The 19,405-nt window shown below is 43.2% G+C and overlaps 1 protein-coding gene across 5 annotated transcripts in view; it reads left to right on the top strand.

The window, feature by feature from the left end:
- The window catches only part of znf423 (zinc finger protein 423), a 144,110-nt gene that overhangs the window by 7,838 nt on the left and 116,867 nt on the right, over nt 1–19,405 (top strand). For all 5 annotated transcript variants that reach the window (XM_054620293.1, XM_054620292.1, XM_054620291.1 and 2 more), the window contains exon 2: nt 14,368–14,430. In XM_054620293.1, the coding sequence (XP_054476268.1) occupies nt 14,368–14,430 (63 nt within the window). The remainder of the gene's footprint in view (nt 1–14,367; nt 14,431–19,405) is intronic.

The following is a 19,405-nucleotide window of genomic DNA, read 5'->3' as shown; positions in this document are numbered from 1 at the left end:
CATGTTGATCTGCACTCAATTAGAACCAAATTACTACACAATTGAACGCTTGGTGTAGAACAGAAGTAGATAGAGTGGGTCATTTCCTTGGAAGACATTTTGACACGTCACAGTAGGACAAGCACAGGTCAAAATAACATTAACGGTGTCTGATTCCGGTTAAGCTGCTTCGGTTTCAAGGTCCTGGAATTGTGCACGTTTGCTCACTGTCCCAACGTCATGGGACACTCGAGGAGAATTAAGCCACCATTGAAGTAATAAGTCCAACCTGTTTTATTCTTACTGTGAAAAGTCAAAAATATCTGCTGTGAAAAAGGCCAAGGAGTTCAGTCCAATTTATACCCGGTCTCAGACAAGAGCCTCAGGTAAAGTACACGTGTGTGTAGTCGGGGATAAGTGCTGTAGATTGTTAAAGGTTTTGACTTGAGAAGTCCCATTCCTTCATCAGCGCTGAGCAGTGGAAATTAGTTTTTTTCTGAAATAATGGATGGGAGAAGGTCATACCATCTGGTAGGCTTGGTTAGCTTTTTATTGTATGGTGTGTGTGCATGTGTGTGTGTGAACTCATCTGTGTGTTCAGAAGGGGTGAAGTCCCTCAGTGAGGTGTGTGTATGCCAGCGACAACTCCTTATCAGCGGCCAGCCTGGTTTGGTTGTGCATTGACATGTGTGTGTGTGTTGTGTGTGTGTGTGTGTGTGTGTGTGTGTGTGTGTGTGTGTGTGTGTGTGTGTGTGTGTGAGAGCGTGTGAGAACAGGGCGTCATGGGCCAGGACTGTGCCATTGTAGCGGCTTAGCTAGCCTCGTTTATCAGCTGAGAACTCACTGGACCTTAACACACACCCTCCCCTCTGGAGACAACACACACGCAAACACACACATGCACAGTGTAGCTGAGCTCCATGCATGCCCATGGCCTCAGCTTTTAAGAAGAGAAAGATGATGCTGGTGTGACTATATATGTACACACACACACACACACACACACACACACACACACACACACACACACACACACACACACACACACACACACACACACACTTAGTCGATCCAGACCCTGCTTGCCAAACCTGTATCCCCCCACCACTAGATAGTCTCAGAGGAGGTGGGCCCTTCTAAGTTTCCTACTAGGTGTGTGTGTGTGTGTGTGTGTGTGTGTGTGTGTGTGTGTGTGTGTGTGTGTGTGTGTGTGTGTGTGTGTGTGTGTGTGTGTGTGTGTGTGTGTGTGTGTGTGTGTGTGTGTGTGTGTGTGTAAGCATCTCTTACAGTCTTTTACAAAGAGATTATGCTTGTTTCTTTGTTCCACACTGACTATTTGCCTGCAGTGTATTTGTCTATAGTTTAGGATGTTTGATTTGGTCTTATGTGCTGTCGTGTTTGTTAATAGTTGAACCGGATATCAGATACCCAGCTACTGTGGCAAATTAAGATGGATTTAGTTATCAATTAACTTTTTAACTATTCATAAAGTTACCAAAGCACAGAGTAAATTGACTGTAACAGGCAACAATGGAAAGCAAATCTTTGCTTTTCGAGTGTCACTAGCAATTGTTGGTATTTTAACATTATAAATGAATTACATCATTAATTATAATTATGGAGTCATTTTTTCTAGGGCATTCTGAACGTGTCTGTCTTCATTTATAATTGTTAGTAAAGTTATTTTAAAGGTTCTCCGGGGAAGCAGGGGACGGGATGGGCGCAACACGTCCGTGTTGGCGCTGTTATCGGCTTTGTATATTGTATTGAGACCCTGTTTAATATTTTGACATAAAAATCCATCGTTGCTTTAAAAATGCTTACTTTAGGTAAAGGGTTTTTGTCAATTCTTTGGAAATACAAGGGTTTTACTAACAATATGATGATGTGGATATTGCCAGTAGGCATCCATATCTCTTATAAATGATGTGGAGCTGGTATGGGAACAGGAATAATACCTTATTATTTTGGACATAATTACGGGCATTGCTGGCCTTATTTACCCCCATCCCTCCCTCCCTCTTCCCTCCTTCCCTCTTCTGCAGCCTCATGCATTTCGCCCCTCCAGTTCTTCCACCCGTCTACTTTGCCTTCTACCTCCCTCTCTCGCTCCATCCCTCCCTCCCTCCCCCTTCCCTTTTCCTGCCTATTCTGTACATTAAACATTAGTGGTGGGGGCAATTAGCAGTGCCCCTCTGCACACCTGGCTGATGCATAATATATTTATTGGGCTTCCCTCCCTCCCTCCCTCCCTCTCTCTGACACACATACGCACGCATACTGCTGTTGTTGAAATGGGGACTTTTGGGAAATGTGTGTGTGTGTGTGTGTGTGTGTGTGTGTGTGTGTGTGTGTGTGTGTGTGTGTGTGTGTGTGTGTGTGTGTGTGTGTGTGTGTGTGTGTGTGTGTATAGCCTAAGAGGACTACTAGAGCTTTATGCCCCCTGGTTTGACCCCGCAAATCCTCCTCAGTTTGAGCTTCAGGCCAGGTCAAGAGTCTCTGGTCTAGTCAAGTTTTCAGAAAAAAATAATTGTTCTTTCTGATTCATTTTGCTTCAGGTATGCAATCCCCCCCCCAAGCCACTTTATTTGTCAAAGTCTTAATCAAATGGGATTCTGTATTTTTAAGATAATTTGTGTGCTTAAAGTTAGCAATTGGCAGTGTGTGCTCTAGAGAGAAAGTGAGAGCATGTGTGACGGTGAGTATGAAGCGGTTACGCCACAGCTGTGAACGTAGCAGTGCAGTGTGTGTGTGTGTGTGTGTGCGGTTTCTTGACCGACGGGACTCACAGGACACAAACAGCTGTCTCCTGGGTGAAAGTCGTGATGTTTTTTTCCTGGCGTCTGGGCTGTGTATGTCTACCAATTTTAATATGCACAGATTTTAAGCACACGCTGCTTCGTCTGAATAAACAGCCTTTTTTCCCCAATTCATCCATTCAATCATTTTATGGCTGCCTGCTTTGCTCCCTGTGCTTGCATGGGCTCACACACACACACACACACACACACACACACACACACACACACACACACACACACACACACACACACACACACACACACACACACACACACACACACACACACACATGGACCCAGACGAATGTGCATTGTCCTCAGAGTGTGGAGTCTTGAACAGAACAAGCTGCTTGTGTTGTGTTCCTTTTTTATTGGACACTCTGCCGAGTCTTTGTAGTGCCCCCCACTATAGACCTACCGATGCTTCTTTTTAGTGCTTGAGTCTTCAGTTGGTTTTTCTAACTCCTTTCCATTCACCTCCCAGTCAAAAGGCAAGCGCGCCCTGCTGTGAGACATACAATGGAGCAAGAGAGAGCAGGAGAAAGTGAGAGAGCAGGAGAGCAACAGTGAGGGAGAGACCATGCTGAATAAGAAAGAATAGAAAGGGTGTGAATATTCTCTTTTAAAGTGGCACTGTTAAGCAGGTTCACTCTGTTTCTTTCTTTTTTACCCAAGTCTACTGTGTGATGACGCTATTGTATGGAAATTTGGATAATAAATAAATAAAGCCTATGGTGGTTTTTCAACAGTTGAAACAAGCTAAAATGGATCAAACGGCGAACATAAATACCAACATACACATTTTATTGGATGAAAAGTATTTATTGAACCAATATGTAATGTTTGTCAGAGCATTGCAATATCCTTCAGGCAAGATACTATTAGTATTCCAGTCACCATGGCAGAATGGTCGAGATTCAATTAATATGTTTAGTGAAAATGTCATTCCAACATTCATACAAGTTAAATTTCATGTTCTCTTTCCTCTGGGCTTTCTCTACATTCATTTCGGGGTCGACTTGCTGAAGTTAGGACAGCAAATGTGCTCATCTGTGGCGGCACAGGCGGGTTCAGAAAAGCCAGAGTAACTTTACTTGTACTGTGTGCTGAAACAACAACAGCAGAGCAGGGCGAGGGGGTGTCTTCTCTTGCATGTCTGCTCCCTAATAAAAGCTTTATGCCTGTATCAAGACGGAATGAAAAAGAGAGACAGTGTTGCAGAGAACTCGCTAGAGCAGACAGAGAATAAGAGATCACATGGTGAGATTAGTGTGAAGGTGTGTGTGTGTGTGTGTGTGTGTGTGTGTGTGTCTGTGTGTGTGTTGGTCAGTGCAGGCCAGTTTTAAAAATGCAGAAGTACTGTCTGCCTTAGACTCAGAGTTGATAAGCAGTCTAGGGACTAGCACACCCAGCCTCCTCTCCTCTCTCCCCTCCTCTTTGTTCTCAAAAGGACTTTTTCTGACCCTAAAAAAAGCGAATTATTACATTGGCTAAAGTAGTTAAATAAGTGACTAGCTAAGATAACAGCTCTCTGTATGCGACTGATATCTGTAAACATGTATTGTTTATTGACAGTGGCCATGTCACTTCTAAATGCATGTCACCTATGTCGCCTTATCTTATAATGAACTACCCTGTTCTCAGTAGAATTTCTAGATATTGATAATTGTGCACGTGACTACAGCCTTGTCAATCACAACGTCACTCCTATGTTTCAAGTTTTCTTTGCCTCCACGTGAGTTAAATCAGTTGCTCAACACATATTAGCAAAAGTAGGGAACTTTAGCAATGATTATTTATGAATTGTTAATTCCAACCAACAATTTTCAACCCAAGAAGTTATTTGCAGTCGACCCAAAAGCTGCCTGCTAATCTCATTTTTTAACATATAGTATAATAATATGAATATTGAACAAAGAAAGAAAGAAAGAAAGAAAGAAAGAAAGAAAAATGTATAAAAAAAAAAATGTATTCTGAAGAATGAAAACTACATTTTGTGTTTTAGTATAAGATGCTTCATCATTACACATCCATTCAAACAAACAAACAAACAGCCAGCCACGCTCCAAGCACACACACACGCGCGCTGTGTGTATATTTTTCTTGTTACTCCCAGAAGGAGCGTGACGAGCAAGTTAATCTATCCGCCAGCGATGCGGCGTGACACAAAGCTGTTTATTTCCCTTTTCCTTCTCCGCGTCTCCGTCTCTCGCTCGCTCTCTCTCTCTCTCTCTCCTCCCGCAAAGCCTAATCAAGTTTGTATCAAGCTAAATAATGCCTTGGCGTGAAATTGGTGTCTTCAGTCAAAAAGCACTCCCCTGCCTGTACTACAAGAGAAGGCAATTATGTACCCCCCCCACACACCCTCCAGACCTCACTGCTCTTGTTGCTCATGTTCTCTCTGTTTGCGTGATTGTGCACGCGTGTGAATATGCGATGTGCTGTAACCACGTTACCCCGTCATTTGTCTGAGATGTTTTTAAACCACATTTGAGTCCGTGTTCATTTTGGAGCTCAGTCTTCTAATGGTGAACTTGGTGCCTTTTTTTTTTTTATTTGACGTGTGTGTGTGTGTGTGTGTGTGTGTGTGTGTGTGTGTGTGTGTGTGTGTGTGTGTGTGTGTGTGTGTGTGTGTGTGTGTGTGTCCCAGTCTGTAATGGTGAGTGGAGGCTGCTGGGGGAACTTCTAGTTCAGTTATTTCTGGAGCCTTCCCAAGAGTTGAGGTGCTCCAGAGGAATGCTTTCCCTCTCCTCCTCCTGCCCTCTCTTTCTCTCCTCCTCCTTATCTCTCTCTCTCTCTCTCTGTCCTCGCTGTCCTCCTTCACCTCTCTACTTTCACCTCAACGGTGCTTTTCATCCTCACCTCTCTCTCACCTCAACCTCTCCACCTCTGCTTTCCTTTTTCCTTTCTACTTCTTACTCCACTCTCTTTAGGTCCTTTGTTATGTTCTCCTTTTACTCCTCACTCTCTTTCCTCTCCTCTCTTCTCCTCCGCACGTCTCTTCTGCTATTGATTCCTCTTCCCGCCACACTCTCTCTGACAGACAGAAAAACAAATGTCAGATCAGAGAGGCTCTTTAATCTCAAGCTGTGTTGTTTGGCCCTGAACATCAACTCTGCGCTTGTGTGTGTTAATGTGTGTGTGTGTGTGTGTGTGTGTGTGTGTGTGTGTGTGTGTGTAAAAAGATGAGTGTTCTTCTCTCCGTATGTTGGGAGTGCGGTGAATTTGTTGTGTGTTAATAAGCAGCTCTTAGTTTCAAATGCTTGTGTGTGTGTTTCCTGTCTTTCTATACAGATTTCTTCCTACACGCATGTGTGCGTTTGTGTATGTGCCCACTACTCATAAAGGTATGGTTGACTGGAGTTAATAAAAAAAGAAAAAAGAAAGCATTTAATTAACACCTCTTTCGGTGATTTCATTCTCTTTGTTTAAGGCCTCGGTGTCTTTTAGTCTGACGTCGATCATTTTTTCAACACAAGCGTTTGGGATGCATGTGTAAGAGAAAGCGAGGCATGTGTGTTAATGTTGTCATATAGTGTTCTGGGTAAGTTTTGGGGATATTGGGGCGGTCGCATAGCAACTCAGTTGGACAGCACAGCATGGTTTAAAACCACTATGACCTCATATTCAGCAAGAGACTAAAGAGAAGGTGCGAGGAGCAAAATGGGTGAAGAGACGATGGTAGTTGGGATAGAAATACAGAGGGGAAGAATGACCGGAAGAAAAAGTAGTCAAGGCTCAGGGTACAAGAAAAACTAAGAGAACACAATCAGATGGAAACATTTTTGGATCAAAAAAAAGGGGGGGGGAGTGAGGACGAGAGGGGAAGAGTAGAAAAGAGAGACAGCAGAAAGAGAAAGATAGAGAGGGCGATGAAGCTTGTCCGCCAGGCTTTGTGTGCTTGTTGTTCTTTCTCTCTGCCATCCATCTAAGCCCTCTGCTACCTCTGTCCCTTTACACACTCTCGCACACACAAAAGCATGCGTGCACACACACACACACACACACTGACACACACTGTCCCAAACCCCAGACTAGCCTGATGTTTCTGGCCAGTGGCTCAGTGCTTGGGGTGTGTGTGTGTGTGTGTGTGTCTGCGCGTGTGTGTGTGTGTGTTTATGTATTTTAAGGCTGTTTTGTTCAGAATGCAGGCAGGCAGAGAGAGCGGTTTTTACTGCTGATAAAAGTATTTGGTTAATCAGCTTCTGTCCCCGTCCCTTGGCTAGAAGTGCTCGCTTGTGTGTGTGTGTGCGTGTGTGTGCTTGACACAGGCCATTGAAGTTTGGGGGGGCTCCCGGGGGGCGGGCTGCGGATGGAGATTGGCATCAGCCCTCGGCCAGTAGCGTCACAAAGTCGTTCCTGAGGGACAGGAAGGGCGGCCAATGAGAGAGTCCCTCTGGAGCTATAGGGAGAAAGCGGGTTGGGGAGGGGAAGTGGGGGCTAGGAAGTGGGTTGGAAAGGGGAAGGGGGAGGGGGAGAGGGAGGGAGGGTGATAGAAAGGGAGGAGGGAGGAAGAGGAAAATGAGTGTGTATAGGATGAGAGACAGAAAAGATACAGAGAGAGAGAGAGAGAGTTGGATGACAATTACCCTCTTGACTTCTGTCCAGCACCAGTTGTCAATCAGCCGGTCCCTCCGGGGAAAATAACCAGCGTATCATTGGCCACACTGACCCACATCCCGCCTCTCTGGGCCGCATGGCCAATGCATGATTGGCCACAGTGACCCGCTCGTCAAAGAGATCTGGGAACACCAGAGCCTTGGGAATAAATGGCCCTGATAGCGTGCGTGCATGTGTTGTTTAGGAGGAGAAAAAAAAGACAAAGGGTTTTCTTATTGAGGCTATAAGTGCTTCCATGGGACAGAAGAGAAGGACAGACAAAGATAGAAGGGGGAGCAAGTGGGAATGTGGTAGAAGAGGGGGAATGCAGAGGGAGGTGTGGAGGACAGATGGAGAAAAAGGAGAGACAGAGGGACACATTTTTTTATTATAAATGAATGGGTGGTTAGAGATGGATGGATGGTGAGTTGTGTTCAGGGGAGAGACACTTAAGAGATGAAGGAAGGGAGACAATTGTGAAGAATGACGACAGGATATGGGTAATGAACAAGGGAAGATTGAATAGATTAGTAAGGGAGAGAGGGGGAGTAGATGAGGTTGTAAAGGAGGAAATGATGGAGGTAGAGAACGGAGACAGTGGAGAGAGAGTTGCACTGTTGTAACTCTTTGCAGTTGTGTTTATGTGTGTGTGTGTGTGTGTGTGTGTCTGCATGTGTATAATTAATAATAACAACTGTGTAAATATTTGTCCATGATCATGAACATCATGATGTGGATGCAAAACTTAAATTGCTTTTCTGTTCCAGTTAGGACCATTCCTCTCTCCTCCTCTCCTCTCCTCTCAATGTACCCTAGAACTCCGATTGGAGCCAAACAGCCATAGCTCACTGTTGAGGCTTTATCGGCCTAGTTTTGTAAAGTTAGTTTTTCCCCAAATTGACATGCGTTGTAGGAGATTGTACTCGGTTTGGATAGATCAAATGTGTAAATAATATCACCCATCAACTACTCTTCACATTACTTCCCTTTTCCAAGACACTTTAAAGACGGGTTTTGTAGTCAGATTAAAAAAATAAAAGGATTTCCCCTAGGATCCCACTTGTACTTCAAACGAGTACACTGTTTGAACGTGGAGCAGCTTACCAGTTACTAGAACAGTAGGTCTGTTCCTCTAGGTGCTGTGTCAGAAAATGTAATTAATTACCCTCGGTCTTAAACCCATGTGTAAATATTTGCAGTGCAATGTTAAAATTAGAGACTACAGATGGAACTCGCGTATCATTCCTGGGCTGCATGATGGCTGCAAAGAGAGAGACCTCACACATTCCACAAGCGGTTGTGGATGACTCGTACATAAATCTGAGACAGAACTGCCTTAATCACATAAAGAAGTTCTATTGTAATGGGTTTAATAAAAAAGTTCCAATATTGCACTATGCCTAAATTATCCATTAAGTTATTAAAATGTTCCAGGAGATGCAGTTTTGTGCCAAATGACCTGATATGAGCCCGGTCTTTAACTTACAAAAAATATAAAATGTATATTTAATATATAATATATAATAAAAATGAAATCTCATGACCCATTTCTCCTCAGCTTTAGGGTCGAATATCTAATTTGATATTCCTGTATGTTTTTTTTAAGATGGAGACTTGAGACTCTGACATTGGGAATTCCTGCTTTGCAGATTATCATATTGGGACCTATTTTGCGTATGCATGCAATTGTGATTTGTGTGTGTTTTTGCTGCTGTGGACACCATAGTATAATCGTGTGCCTGTCTAATGAACCATAGCAGCCCATTGCATTGCAGACAAGGGTGTTGTGTAGTTTTGTGTCGCAATTTCATGTCAAGGCTAATGTTTGTGAGCCTGCAGGTGTGGTTGGCACTGTTTATTGTATGTTGCCACAACTTTTTGTGTGTTTGTACAGAGTGGAAAATGTGCTGCTCTTGTGTGCTGCTTCAGTCGCACGCAAACACAAATAACTCAAGCCAACGAGCAACGGCTGATGTCTCTGTCATTGTCCTAGGCTATAATGTAATAAAGCATAGTTCCACTTAAAAATTAATTGAAAAACAAAAACAGCACCTTGGCCTTTGTCTGTGAAATTCCTCCATCTGTCGACCTCTTGCATCAATCTGTGGATATTACCCAAGCTGCCAAGTAAACACAAAATACACATGTTTATATTCACAGTGTGAGACAGCATTCTCTGAGTGCGAGCTTCTTCAAAACCTCAGCAAGGAATGCTGCCACCTTCAAAGTACAACCGTCTTGAAAGTACACCCCACTTCCAGGGAAATCACTTCTTTATGTTCTCATTTAACCACGTTTGGTGTATTTGTTGGAACATACATCTAAAAACACACATTTAAAAGACTAAGGTGTCTCAGGGCTCAACAAAAGCAACGGCAAAAACAAGGTTTCATTGTTGTGTTTGTGTGCAAGTGCGTGTATAGATGCTTCAAGGATTCCCAGAAGCGTCTTGTTTGCTTTGAGTCACACACCTGCACATATGTCATGTTCTGGGGTTTGTTTTTGTTCCGGATCTGTGCAATCTGTGTGTGATGTTGTTGAGGCGGATTGTTTGATATCTAGGCCTCTGCTGTCTCAATAATAATGATTGGCTTGCCTACATTTAAGTTACTTCTGCGTGCGTTTGTTTTTTGGGGGGGAAATGCGGCCAAAGTTGCATAAGCCTGGGTGATGTCACACTTGTTTGTCACATATAGACATTTTTATTATAGTTATTAATTATTTTATTATGGAATTTACTTCACATAACCAACATTGTTCAAATTAAAGTCGGTTGAAGTTATATCAAAGTGGCTTTTGGAAAATGAAACATCAGATTAGAATGAGTTCTTAATGTCCCAGCACATCTGCACAGCTGTTTTAATTTACTCTGTCTTCTAAGGCCTCTGCTCAGAACCACATCAGTCTCAACGTAGTGAAAAGAACGATAAAGTTGTAATTTGTCTCGCTCAACATGTGCAGCAAAACTGACAGGAAAACGTCCGAGATGTTAACGTAGCTCAGTGCTTATCCACGCAGTACGAACAAGTGAACACACCTGCGTTTGATGCACCAAAGGACCAAGTACAGGTGTGGCTAATTAGAAGTGATTAATTGTTCACGGAACAACCAAAGACACTAAGCTGCTGATCTATAGAGCTTTTGTTCGAGCTAAACAAAAGACTGTTTAGGATCAGTTCACCGTAGTCCTCCTGAGCGCTCTTTTGTGGGATCAAAACACGTCTGATATCGTCCAAAAAATAAGAAAAACATCAACCTACAAATGTGCAGTATTTTGTTCAAAAAAGTGTCATACATGACATCCCTCAATTCCTTTTGTTAACCCGTTGTTCGTGATATTTCATTTTTCGCACATATGAAACTCTGGTAGTGCCTTGAGACGTACAGAAGGCAGAAAAAAGTCGGAGGGACACACGATTGTGGAAAGAAATTGATACCTTGAATTCTATATTTTCCCCCTACAGACGCACGTACTTCAGGTCTTTCTCTGAAGAATATTTTCCCTCATGGTGTGAACTAGATGTACACACACACACGTACACGCGAACACGTCTCATTGAACTCTCTATTTTTCTACTCACACAGTATGTGCAGGCATGCTCAACGTTTCCCACACACATACACCCCCACCGCCGACCCCCTGGTGTGTGCAGGGTTCACAGTAGCGGTGTGTGTGTCTCTGAGGGGGGACAGAGAGAGGATAGGGGAATCTAAATAAAGCTATGTGTGCTCCGCTATTAAAACACACTGTATTCCCTTCAGTCTAATCAGGGAAAAAATGAGAGTTACCATACTAGGTATTTCTATAACATCCCAAATTCCCCATAACTACCACAACAATTTGTCTTTATCGTGATTTCACCTTTTTTTTTTTTTTTTCAAACGTGTCAGGGAAAAAAAATACAGAGAATCCCTGTCACAAAAAGAGCAGGGAAGCCCAGTTCCAGCAGAGTGTGGTCTCAGCGGGAACACTGCTTGCCACAAAGTCAAACTTTTGATTCAGGTCTCTGTCCATATAAGTGATACAGGTCCCTCTTTTCATGAAGGTTCCACAAGATCCTTCCTTAAAGTCCGTGGGGCTTTATAAAAAGGCGCCGCGGCATAAAATGGGCTTTTATGGTTCAACTTGTGTCTATCATCTCACCTGACTTTGTTTTTCTGCATCAAGTTATTGTAAACAAATGCATCAAAACACATACACATTTGCTTTCCATGTCGCTAAGGTAATAGTACGGTATTAATCATGCAACCCGACACATGGCTCGATTGCGGGCTAACATAGGTGTGTTCGGCTGCAAAGCCCTCTTTTTTATTATCTACGAGGAAGTACTTTTGTTTTTCTTCTGGTTTTCTCTTCTCATACCGTCTCTCATCTGTTTCTGTCTGCTGTGTTTGGCAGACACGTCAGTCTTGTTGGGAGGTCTCTATCCGCACTGGGTTCTGTTCAGGCAAACGCACAGCCTTCAAGTCAGAATCCTGTGTGGGTCTGTCTCGTGTGTGCGCGCTGTGCTGTGTGTGCATAATGTGTTTGTCCAGGGATCCATTAGTCCGTTATTAGCACACTGTGGCCTACATCTGGCCCTCAAAACCGGCTCCGGCCCCAGACTCTCAAAGGGAGATTTCAGACTCGATCCATATGCCGACCCGGGTTTTTGTTTCTTTAGTTTGTGAGGAAGGGGGAGTGGGTCCTTCTGAATTGTGGGTCAATCCAACGTGAACAGACTGAAAGTGAACCCCAGGACCACTGTTTTGAGATGGATTAAAGGCTGCGTCTCTGGAAACAACTTAGTTCAGCAGCTACACCAAATTTACCAAACAATCTTCGGTCAGAAAAAAAGGATTCAAGATGAATTATGTTTTTGTTTGTTTTTAGACAGTGCCTTAGCATCTCATTTAGCGTGTAATGTAGGCATGCTATGCCTTGGAGCACCTTTTTATACATAAACATGTCTGTGTGTGTGTGTGTGTGTGTGTGTGTGTGTGTGTGTGCGAGAGTGATTTTTATTTTTATCTACTTGTACAATTGCCTGGAAGTTATGGGAGGAGCAACAATAAGCTTGTGTATGTTTTTGTGGCGTCGAATAAACAAATCAGTTGACTTTGCAGTAAATCAAGATTTTCTCCATTTGTTTTTGGAAGAAATGCTTTGGGATGTTTGTGGTTTTCATATTTATCCCAGTTCTGGGTCCAGTTCTGATTCTACTTTAGGTCCATAAATGTAGTATTTTTTGTCATGTCATGATTATGGTAAGATGCTTAGTTTGTTCCTGTAGTAAAGATCACCAGCTCAGGTAGACAGAGTTTGGCTCTACTTTGTCCTCCCTTAAATACCTCTCTATTGGCAAAGCTTCACTGAACGGCAACAATCCATTTATCATTAGTTCTTTTCATATTCAATGGGAATCCAAAAGAAAAAAAAAATTTATTTATTTATTTATTAATTTATGAATCCAACACACAAAAACAAATAGTATCTTCTCGTACTGTGATTTTTTTTTTTTTTTTGGTCAGGTCAAAAATAGTTAATTGTTCTTATGAGCTTTAACAACAACATAAGTACACTAAAAGTCTTCACTTGTGTGAACAGATGACCTTTTACAAGTAACCTGAAGGATAATGTTGTGACTGCAGGCAACAGCGTGAGCCCCATTTTACATTTGTTTACATTTTGGAACATTAAGTTTGCGAAATTAACCAATAACAGTTACATTTTTTTGATGTTGCATTGGATGTACTGACTACTATCCAGGAATTATTTTGACCATTCTCTAGATTCTGCAGAGAGAGAGATTTTTTTCAAACTAGGTGTTAAAGTAATTGCCATCAATAACTTTTATACACCAACACTAAATTCTAACTGTCTACATGACTACCAGGGACAACTGAGCACCCCGGTATTTAGCAACCAAATCTTTCCTTATATCTGAACTGCACATATACAGTATATTTGACCGTGTGTACAGGTTAACAGCATGGGGTTTGAATAAAACAAGGAGCATCTCAACAGCCTGTTTTTCTTTTAGAAGGAACACTTCACTGATTTATAACTTCTTGTTTTCATTTGAGCTCTTGGCTTAGCTTAATGGTGAGGATGGGGCGGGTCAAGTGGGAGCTGATGAGGATGTGGAGTGAGGAATATGAGGAGAGCTATGGAGAGTCGGAGGGGTTGGGGGGTCACCGGGGGAGAGCAGGATGAGAACCAGGATTCCGGGAGATCAGAGACGCAGGCGTGTAAGTGAGAAGTGAGGAGTCGTGCGATGGGGAGGTTGTGTGCAGGAAACCCCATTGTGTGGTGGCTCCAGCCATTTCCTGTTTGTGTGCCAGCTGTACTTCCCTCCTTCCTGTTGTACCCAGGAAGTCGGTGTCACATTCCAGCTCTGATCAGCTCTGTGTCCGTGTGTCAGGGAGATCCCAGGACATGGTCATTGTCAATACCTGCATGTTTGTTGCTTCCTTGATCTATTTTTAGGGGTGTTAAATAACACATTTCACGGAGACTCCATGACCCTCCGATAAAAACCGCTAAAGTAGCGAACAGAGTTTGTAGAGACTGCATTAGAATTCAAAGTTGGGGAGACAAATGGGAGAACAATTAATTCAGAGAACCAACTAATACTTACTGCAAAGGTCTAGTGGGAAATATTAGGTTTATTATAAACAGACCTGTACTCACCAAGTCTGTTTTTATCTGGCTAAAACCTGAACATATTCAGTTCACTTTTACATAAGATAAAGACAATGAGCAAATCGTCACAATTTAGAAACTAGAGCCGATTCAAATCAATTGATTGAAACGATCAAGGGATTTTGAAAATAGTTGTTGAATGATTTTCATCTTCTAACTTTTTCAGCTGTAAGTGAGATACAGCACATTTGCTTGTGCTCTTGGCCTTTTGGTCGTGGTTTTGACCCTTCTCAGTGCAGTCTGACAATAAAAACTAAAGCTATGTTTTAATATATCTTTCTCTCCCTCTATTTTTCTCCTCAGCGGTAGAAGAAGGGGAGTCTTCAGAGTGTGGAGGGACCTGGGATGAATCAACTGTCCAGACAGGTTTGTGTACACACACACACACACACACACACACACACACACACACACACACACACACACACACACACACACACACACACACACACACACACACACACACACTGATAATGTAATAGAGTTTCAGCAAGCTGTCAGATCCACACGAGAGGCTTAAGTCTATACAGCACGTCTGACACACACACAATATGTAATATCAATTCCACATGGTTTGTCATGGTCTGCTCAGAGGGATATCAAGGAGAAAAAGAAGGGAAAAAGCTGGAGAGATGAAGTGAACACAGAGGCGTTAGGATGGAGGGATCGGCGAAAGTACTGGGGAGAAAGAAAAAAACATATAAGCGAGAAAAGAGGAGATTTGAAGAGAAAAGAACGAATGAGACATGAGAGGGATGTGGTCCCGGCAGTCAGACTGAATGGAAAGAGAGATGACAAAGGGGATATGGAGAGAGAAAGATGGGTGTGGGGGGGGGAAGACAAGAGAGAGATTTGTGTGCTTTTTCGCTTCTCTCTGTGGTCTGGTGATATCCTGGGAGGAAGTCAGAGAGATGGTTGGGCTGCTCTTCTCTTTTTGTTCTTTTTCTTGGATTTTGTTTTTCCTTGCGGTTTCTCCAAACCCAACTGCTGTATTCCTCCCTCTCTGTCTCTCCCTCCCCTCTTCTATCCTCCCGTCTCTCTTGTTTCCACCATGAGATGGAAATGTGAAATTATCCCCACTTGCCCTTTTGCCTTGATGGAAAAGGAACAATTGAACCAGTTGTGCTCTGAAGTTCGTTTGTCAAGATAGATGGATGGCAATTACATGAACTCTCTGCATGTATTTCTACTCATTGTTATTTTGCAGGCCAAACAATTACCACACAAGTACAGGTGACATATGAGAGTAGGCTTTGGCTGAGCCTCCTGGTGTATGTAAAATGTGTTCATTAAAGAACACATTTTCATGAAAATAATAAGAATATAGTGTGAAATCAAACCACTCAGAACTTTAGATCAGATTTTTTATTAAGATAGTTTACCACATTTCGAAACTGTCACTTTGACTTTATAAAATTAAGAAAAGCACAAAGCTGTTTTGCACATTATGTAGTGATTTATCTCTTAGTTGTCGGGGTCAGAAAATATATGTATTCTTGAATATAGTGGAATTCTGCAAATAAAAAGTACATACAGTGTCTGTTTGAAGAGAAATTGCCAGATCCTCTTTAGAATTCAGTTCAGCTAACACAAGTTAGCGTAGCACCTGCTGACGTGTTTAAGTGTCCAACCAGTTGTCTAAAATCCAAACATATTCAGTCAACCACAACAGGAAACAAAGAAAACCAAAAACTTAATTAGAAAATACCTTAATGATTTCTCAATTATTAAAATAGTTGCAGATTAATTTTCTGTCAAGTGCGATTGATTAATTGACTCATTACAGATTTCTACGTAAACGACTGGACTAGATGAGTTTAAGAAGACAACACTAGTTTCTCTCACTGCTGTCATCAACACTTGTTGAAGATCAAAATAGACACGTTATAAACTATTGCAAAAGCAGTTTAACTAGTGTAGTTGTTTATCAGTTGCAGCTAGTTTTCTGCTCTGGTTTGCAGCCTATCAGAGAACAGTTAAACACTTCCTCTGACTAGATCCCAACAGGGAAATAAGATACTGCTGAATGTGGTAAATATGCATTTATCTCTCTCTCTCTCTCTCTCTCTCTCTCTCTCTCTCTCTCTCTCTCTCTCTCTCTCTCTCCTCCCTCTCCTGCCCCATCTCTCGTTCAGCTCTAGAGGGAGAGAAGGATAGGAAAGTATGACCCTTGGGGTGTCTATGACGTACTCACCCCTCCCATCCTTGCCCACCCCCCCTCCTCAGACCCGTGCTAACTCTCCTCCAGGGGCGCTATGTCTGTGTGTGTGTGTCTGTGTGTGTGTGTGTGTGTGTGTGTGTGTGTGTGTGTCCTTGATTTTGTGTGTGTGTGTGTGTGTGTGTTAAGAGGGGTGCTGACTGAGGTCCTGGGTGGCCCACTAGAACTGCTGTGTGTGTCAGTTCCTGCAGGAAGCTAGAGTCCCATGACACACACACACACAGACACACACACACACACACACACACACACACACACACCTATCTCACTCTCTTCCTCCCATAAAAACATACTGTCCCATATTCCCTTACTCAGCCGCTCTTTCAATTTGGATTTCACCATCAATTCCCCGTCCCAGCATCCTCCACATCACTTTCTCTTTCTATCTCTGCATGCTTGTCTCTTTCTGCCGCTCTACATTTTATTTCTCATTGTCTGCCTCTCTCTTCGTCCGTCCCTCACCATTTCTACTTTTTTTATCTCTGCTCATATTAGAGGAAGTGTGTGTGCGAGAGAGGGAAGAGGAGTGAGAATTGTTGCCTATCCCTTATTCAAGCAGATTAAAAAAGATGAAAGACCTTGTTTCCTTGACTCCCTGGGAGATGGTGTCGACAAGGACGGGGTGAGAAAGGGGGAGAGAGAGAAAAAGAGAGAATGGAGAAGTGTACCTTCCTATCCTGCTATTCAATTTACAAACTTCCAGCCCTCCTTTATCCCTTCTATACACTTTTTCCTCTGTCTCTGTCTCTGTCTCTCTCTCTCTCTCTCTCTCTTACGCTTTCTCTGGAAAATGTGTTGAGTTTGGAAAGACTCAGGGGAGGGTAGGCGGAGGGAGCTGGGAGGGTGACTCAAAGGGAATAGCATCGAGCCAACCTTACCCCCACCCACCCCCACCCCTATATCTCCTCCTCTTCCTCCCTCTTCCCGGCCTTTCTGGCCCCAGAGAGGAGCCCTCGGAGTTCGAAGGTGCCCCAACACCCTCTGCCTCTCTTTCCCTCGGCCCACGTCAAGCCTTAGCGGGACAGAAAAACAACTTGTCCCCTTCCTCCCTTGTTTCCTCTCTTGTTCCCTTGCTCCCCCCAGTGTACTGGGTGAAGTAAAAAAGGGAAAAGGCCAACAAGGCAAAAAGAGATACAGTATTGGAAAGGGCAGGTAGCAGCAGAGTTGCCCTGTTTATAAGAGGCATATACTTATAGATACTTATACTTTAACGTATGTTCAGTCTCATGTAGGAGAACGAACCAGGCAGGAGACACAAGTCCAACCAGGCAAGACTGAACTTATGAGGCATGTGAGTGTGTCTGTTTGCATTGACAGCCTCCTCTCTTTCTCTAGAGTCTTGTTTTTATCAATTCTTATCTCACAATCTACTATAGATTACACACGCGCACACACATACACACTTAGTGTTTCTCTTGGACTACATACACAGAGACGCACACCGAGTCCCATCCAGAAAGAGCCAGTGAGTCATCACGGAAAAGGTTCGTCAGGTCCCCAAGCTGAAACTGAAACTTGGTGCATTATTTTTCTTCACAGCCTAAGTGCTGTGTTAATGTGAATGGTGTGTGTGTGTGTGTGTGTGTGTGTGTGTGTGTGTGTGTGTGTGTGTGTGTGTGTGTGTGTGTGTGTGTGTGTGTGTGTGTGTGTGTGTGTGTGTGTGTGTGTGTGTGTGTGTGTGTGTGTGTGTGTGTGTGTGTGTGTGTGTGTTTTTATGTGTGTTGAGTGAGTGTGTGTGTGTGTGAAAGTATTTTTTATGGGTGTGTTGAGACGCAGACATGGCCGGTCGGACGGAAAGTTGCCTCTAGATGACAGAAAGTATCAGGAAAGTGTGTGTGTGTGTGTGTGTGTGTGTGTGTGTGTGCGAGCCTAGCTTGATCAAATCATTATACATTAACGCAATTTCTACAAATGTTCTTGAAACTGCCACAAGAAAAGAACGACATGCTTTGTCACTTTTCATCTAACCATGCAAAATAAATATGTGAATGTCTTTGCACAGTTCATATATTTTGTGTTAAACACCACACTCTAGTAAGTGTGTCTCTTGTTTTCCTTTATCTTTTGGGAGTATTTACCATTTTGAAAAATGTCAGCAGAGCGGTATTTCCTCTACTGTTTAACCCAGATTCTTCATCTACAAGGAAATGGCACCTTATGCACGGTGTTGTTGTAGTTCATTAGGGCACGTGCACCACAGTGACATGCTAAACGTGCTACGTGAGATAAGTGTTTAGAGGAAGAATAAAAAACAATCTGATACATACATGAGGAGGTGAGACAATGAAGGGAGATCACAAGCTGTATCCCTGTTCTCCTGGTTAACAGTAATATCTTGATGATGGCCAGAGCTGAGGAAAACAGGACACTGGCCCTTCTCCCTCCTCTCTCGCTTCCTCTCTCTCTTTTCCTCTTCCTCTACCCCTCTCTCTCCACTACCCTCTGGAGGTCCATAATGTAGTTTTAATTTCCCCAAGGCTACCACGGGAAAACAGTTCCTGTGTGTGTGTTTGTGTGTGTGTGTGTGTGTGTGTGTGTCTGTGAACTATTATTGCCTGCTTGTGACAGCTCACAGTGCATCTGTGTTTTTGTCTGTATTGCAGCATTTAAGCCCTTTGTTTGTGTGTCTGTGTTTTTGTTGGTGTGTGAGTTTGTGCAGCAATAATTCAAATAAGTGAGCAGCTGTTAACTTGTTTGTGATTTTACTTTTCTGACGATCTGCTTGAGTCTTTGCATTGCAGTGTGGCTTATTTAATGTGTGTTTGTGTACATGCAAACCGTGTGTGTGTGTCTTTTCTGCCATCTTCCATGACGTGAGTGGCTCTTTCATCATCCTGTTTCCAGACATTGGTGTTGGGTGCTGCTCTCCCTTGCCGCAGCACATCCCAGGGGTCTGTGTGTGTGTGTTTGTTTGTGTGTGTGTGTGTGTGTGTGTGTGTGTGTGTGTGTGTGTGTGTGTGTGTGTGTGTGTGTGAGCATGTATCCGTGTGTGTTTGTGTGTGACCGGTACTCTGTGGCTCAGCAGATCTGCTCCCGGGGGGAGAGGCCTTGTATTGTGAAAACACACACACATACACACAAGCTATGGGGGGGACGACGACGACATGAGGTGGGACACAGGGG

This window comes from Anoplopoma fimbria, chromosome 19 (genome assembly GCF_027596085.1).
Source record: "Anoplopoma fimbria isolate UVic2021 breed Golden Eagle Sablefish chromosome 19, Afim_UVic_2022, whole genome shotgun sequence".
Classification (NCBI taxonomy): Eukaryota; Metazoa; Chordata; class Actinopteri; order Perciformes; family Anoplopomatidae; genus Anoplopoma; species Anoplopoma fimbria.
Note: the sequence above shows the minus strand (reverse complement) of the source record. Positions and strands in the feature narration are given on the sequence as shown.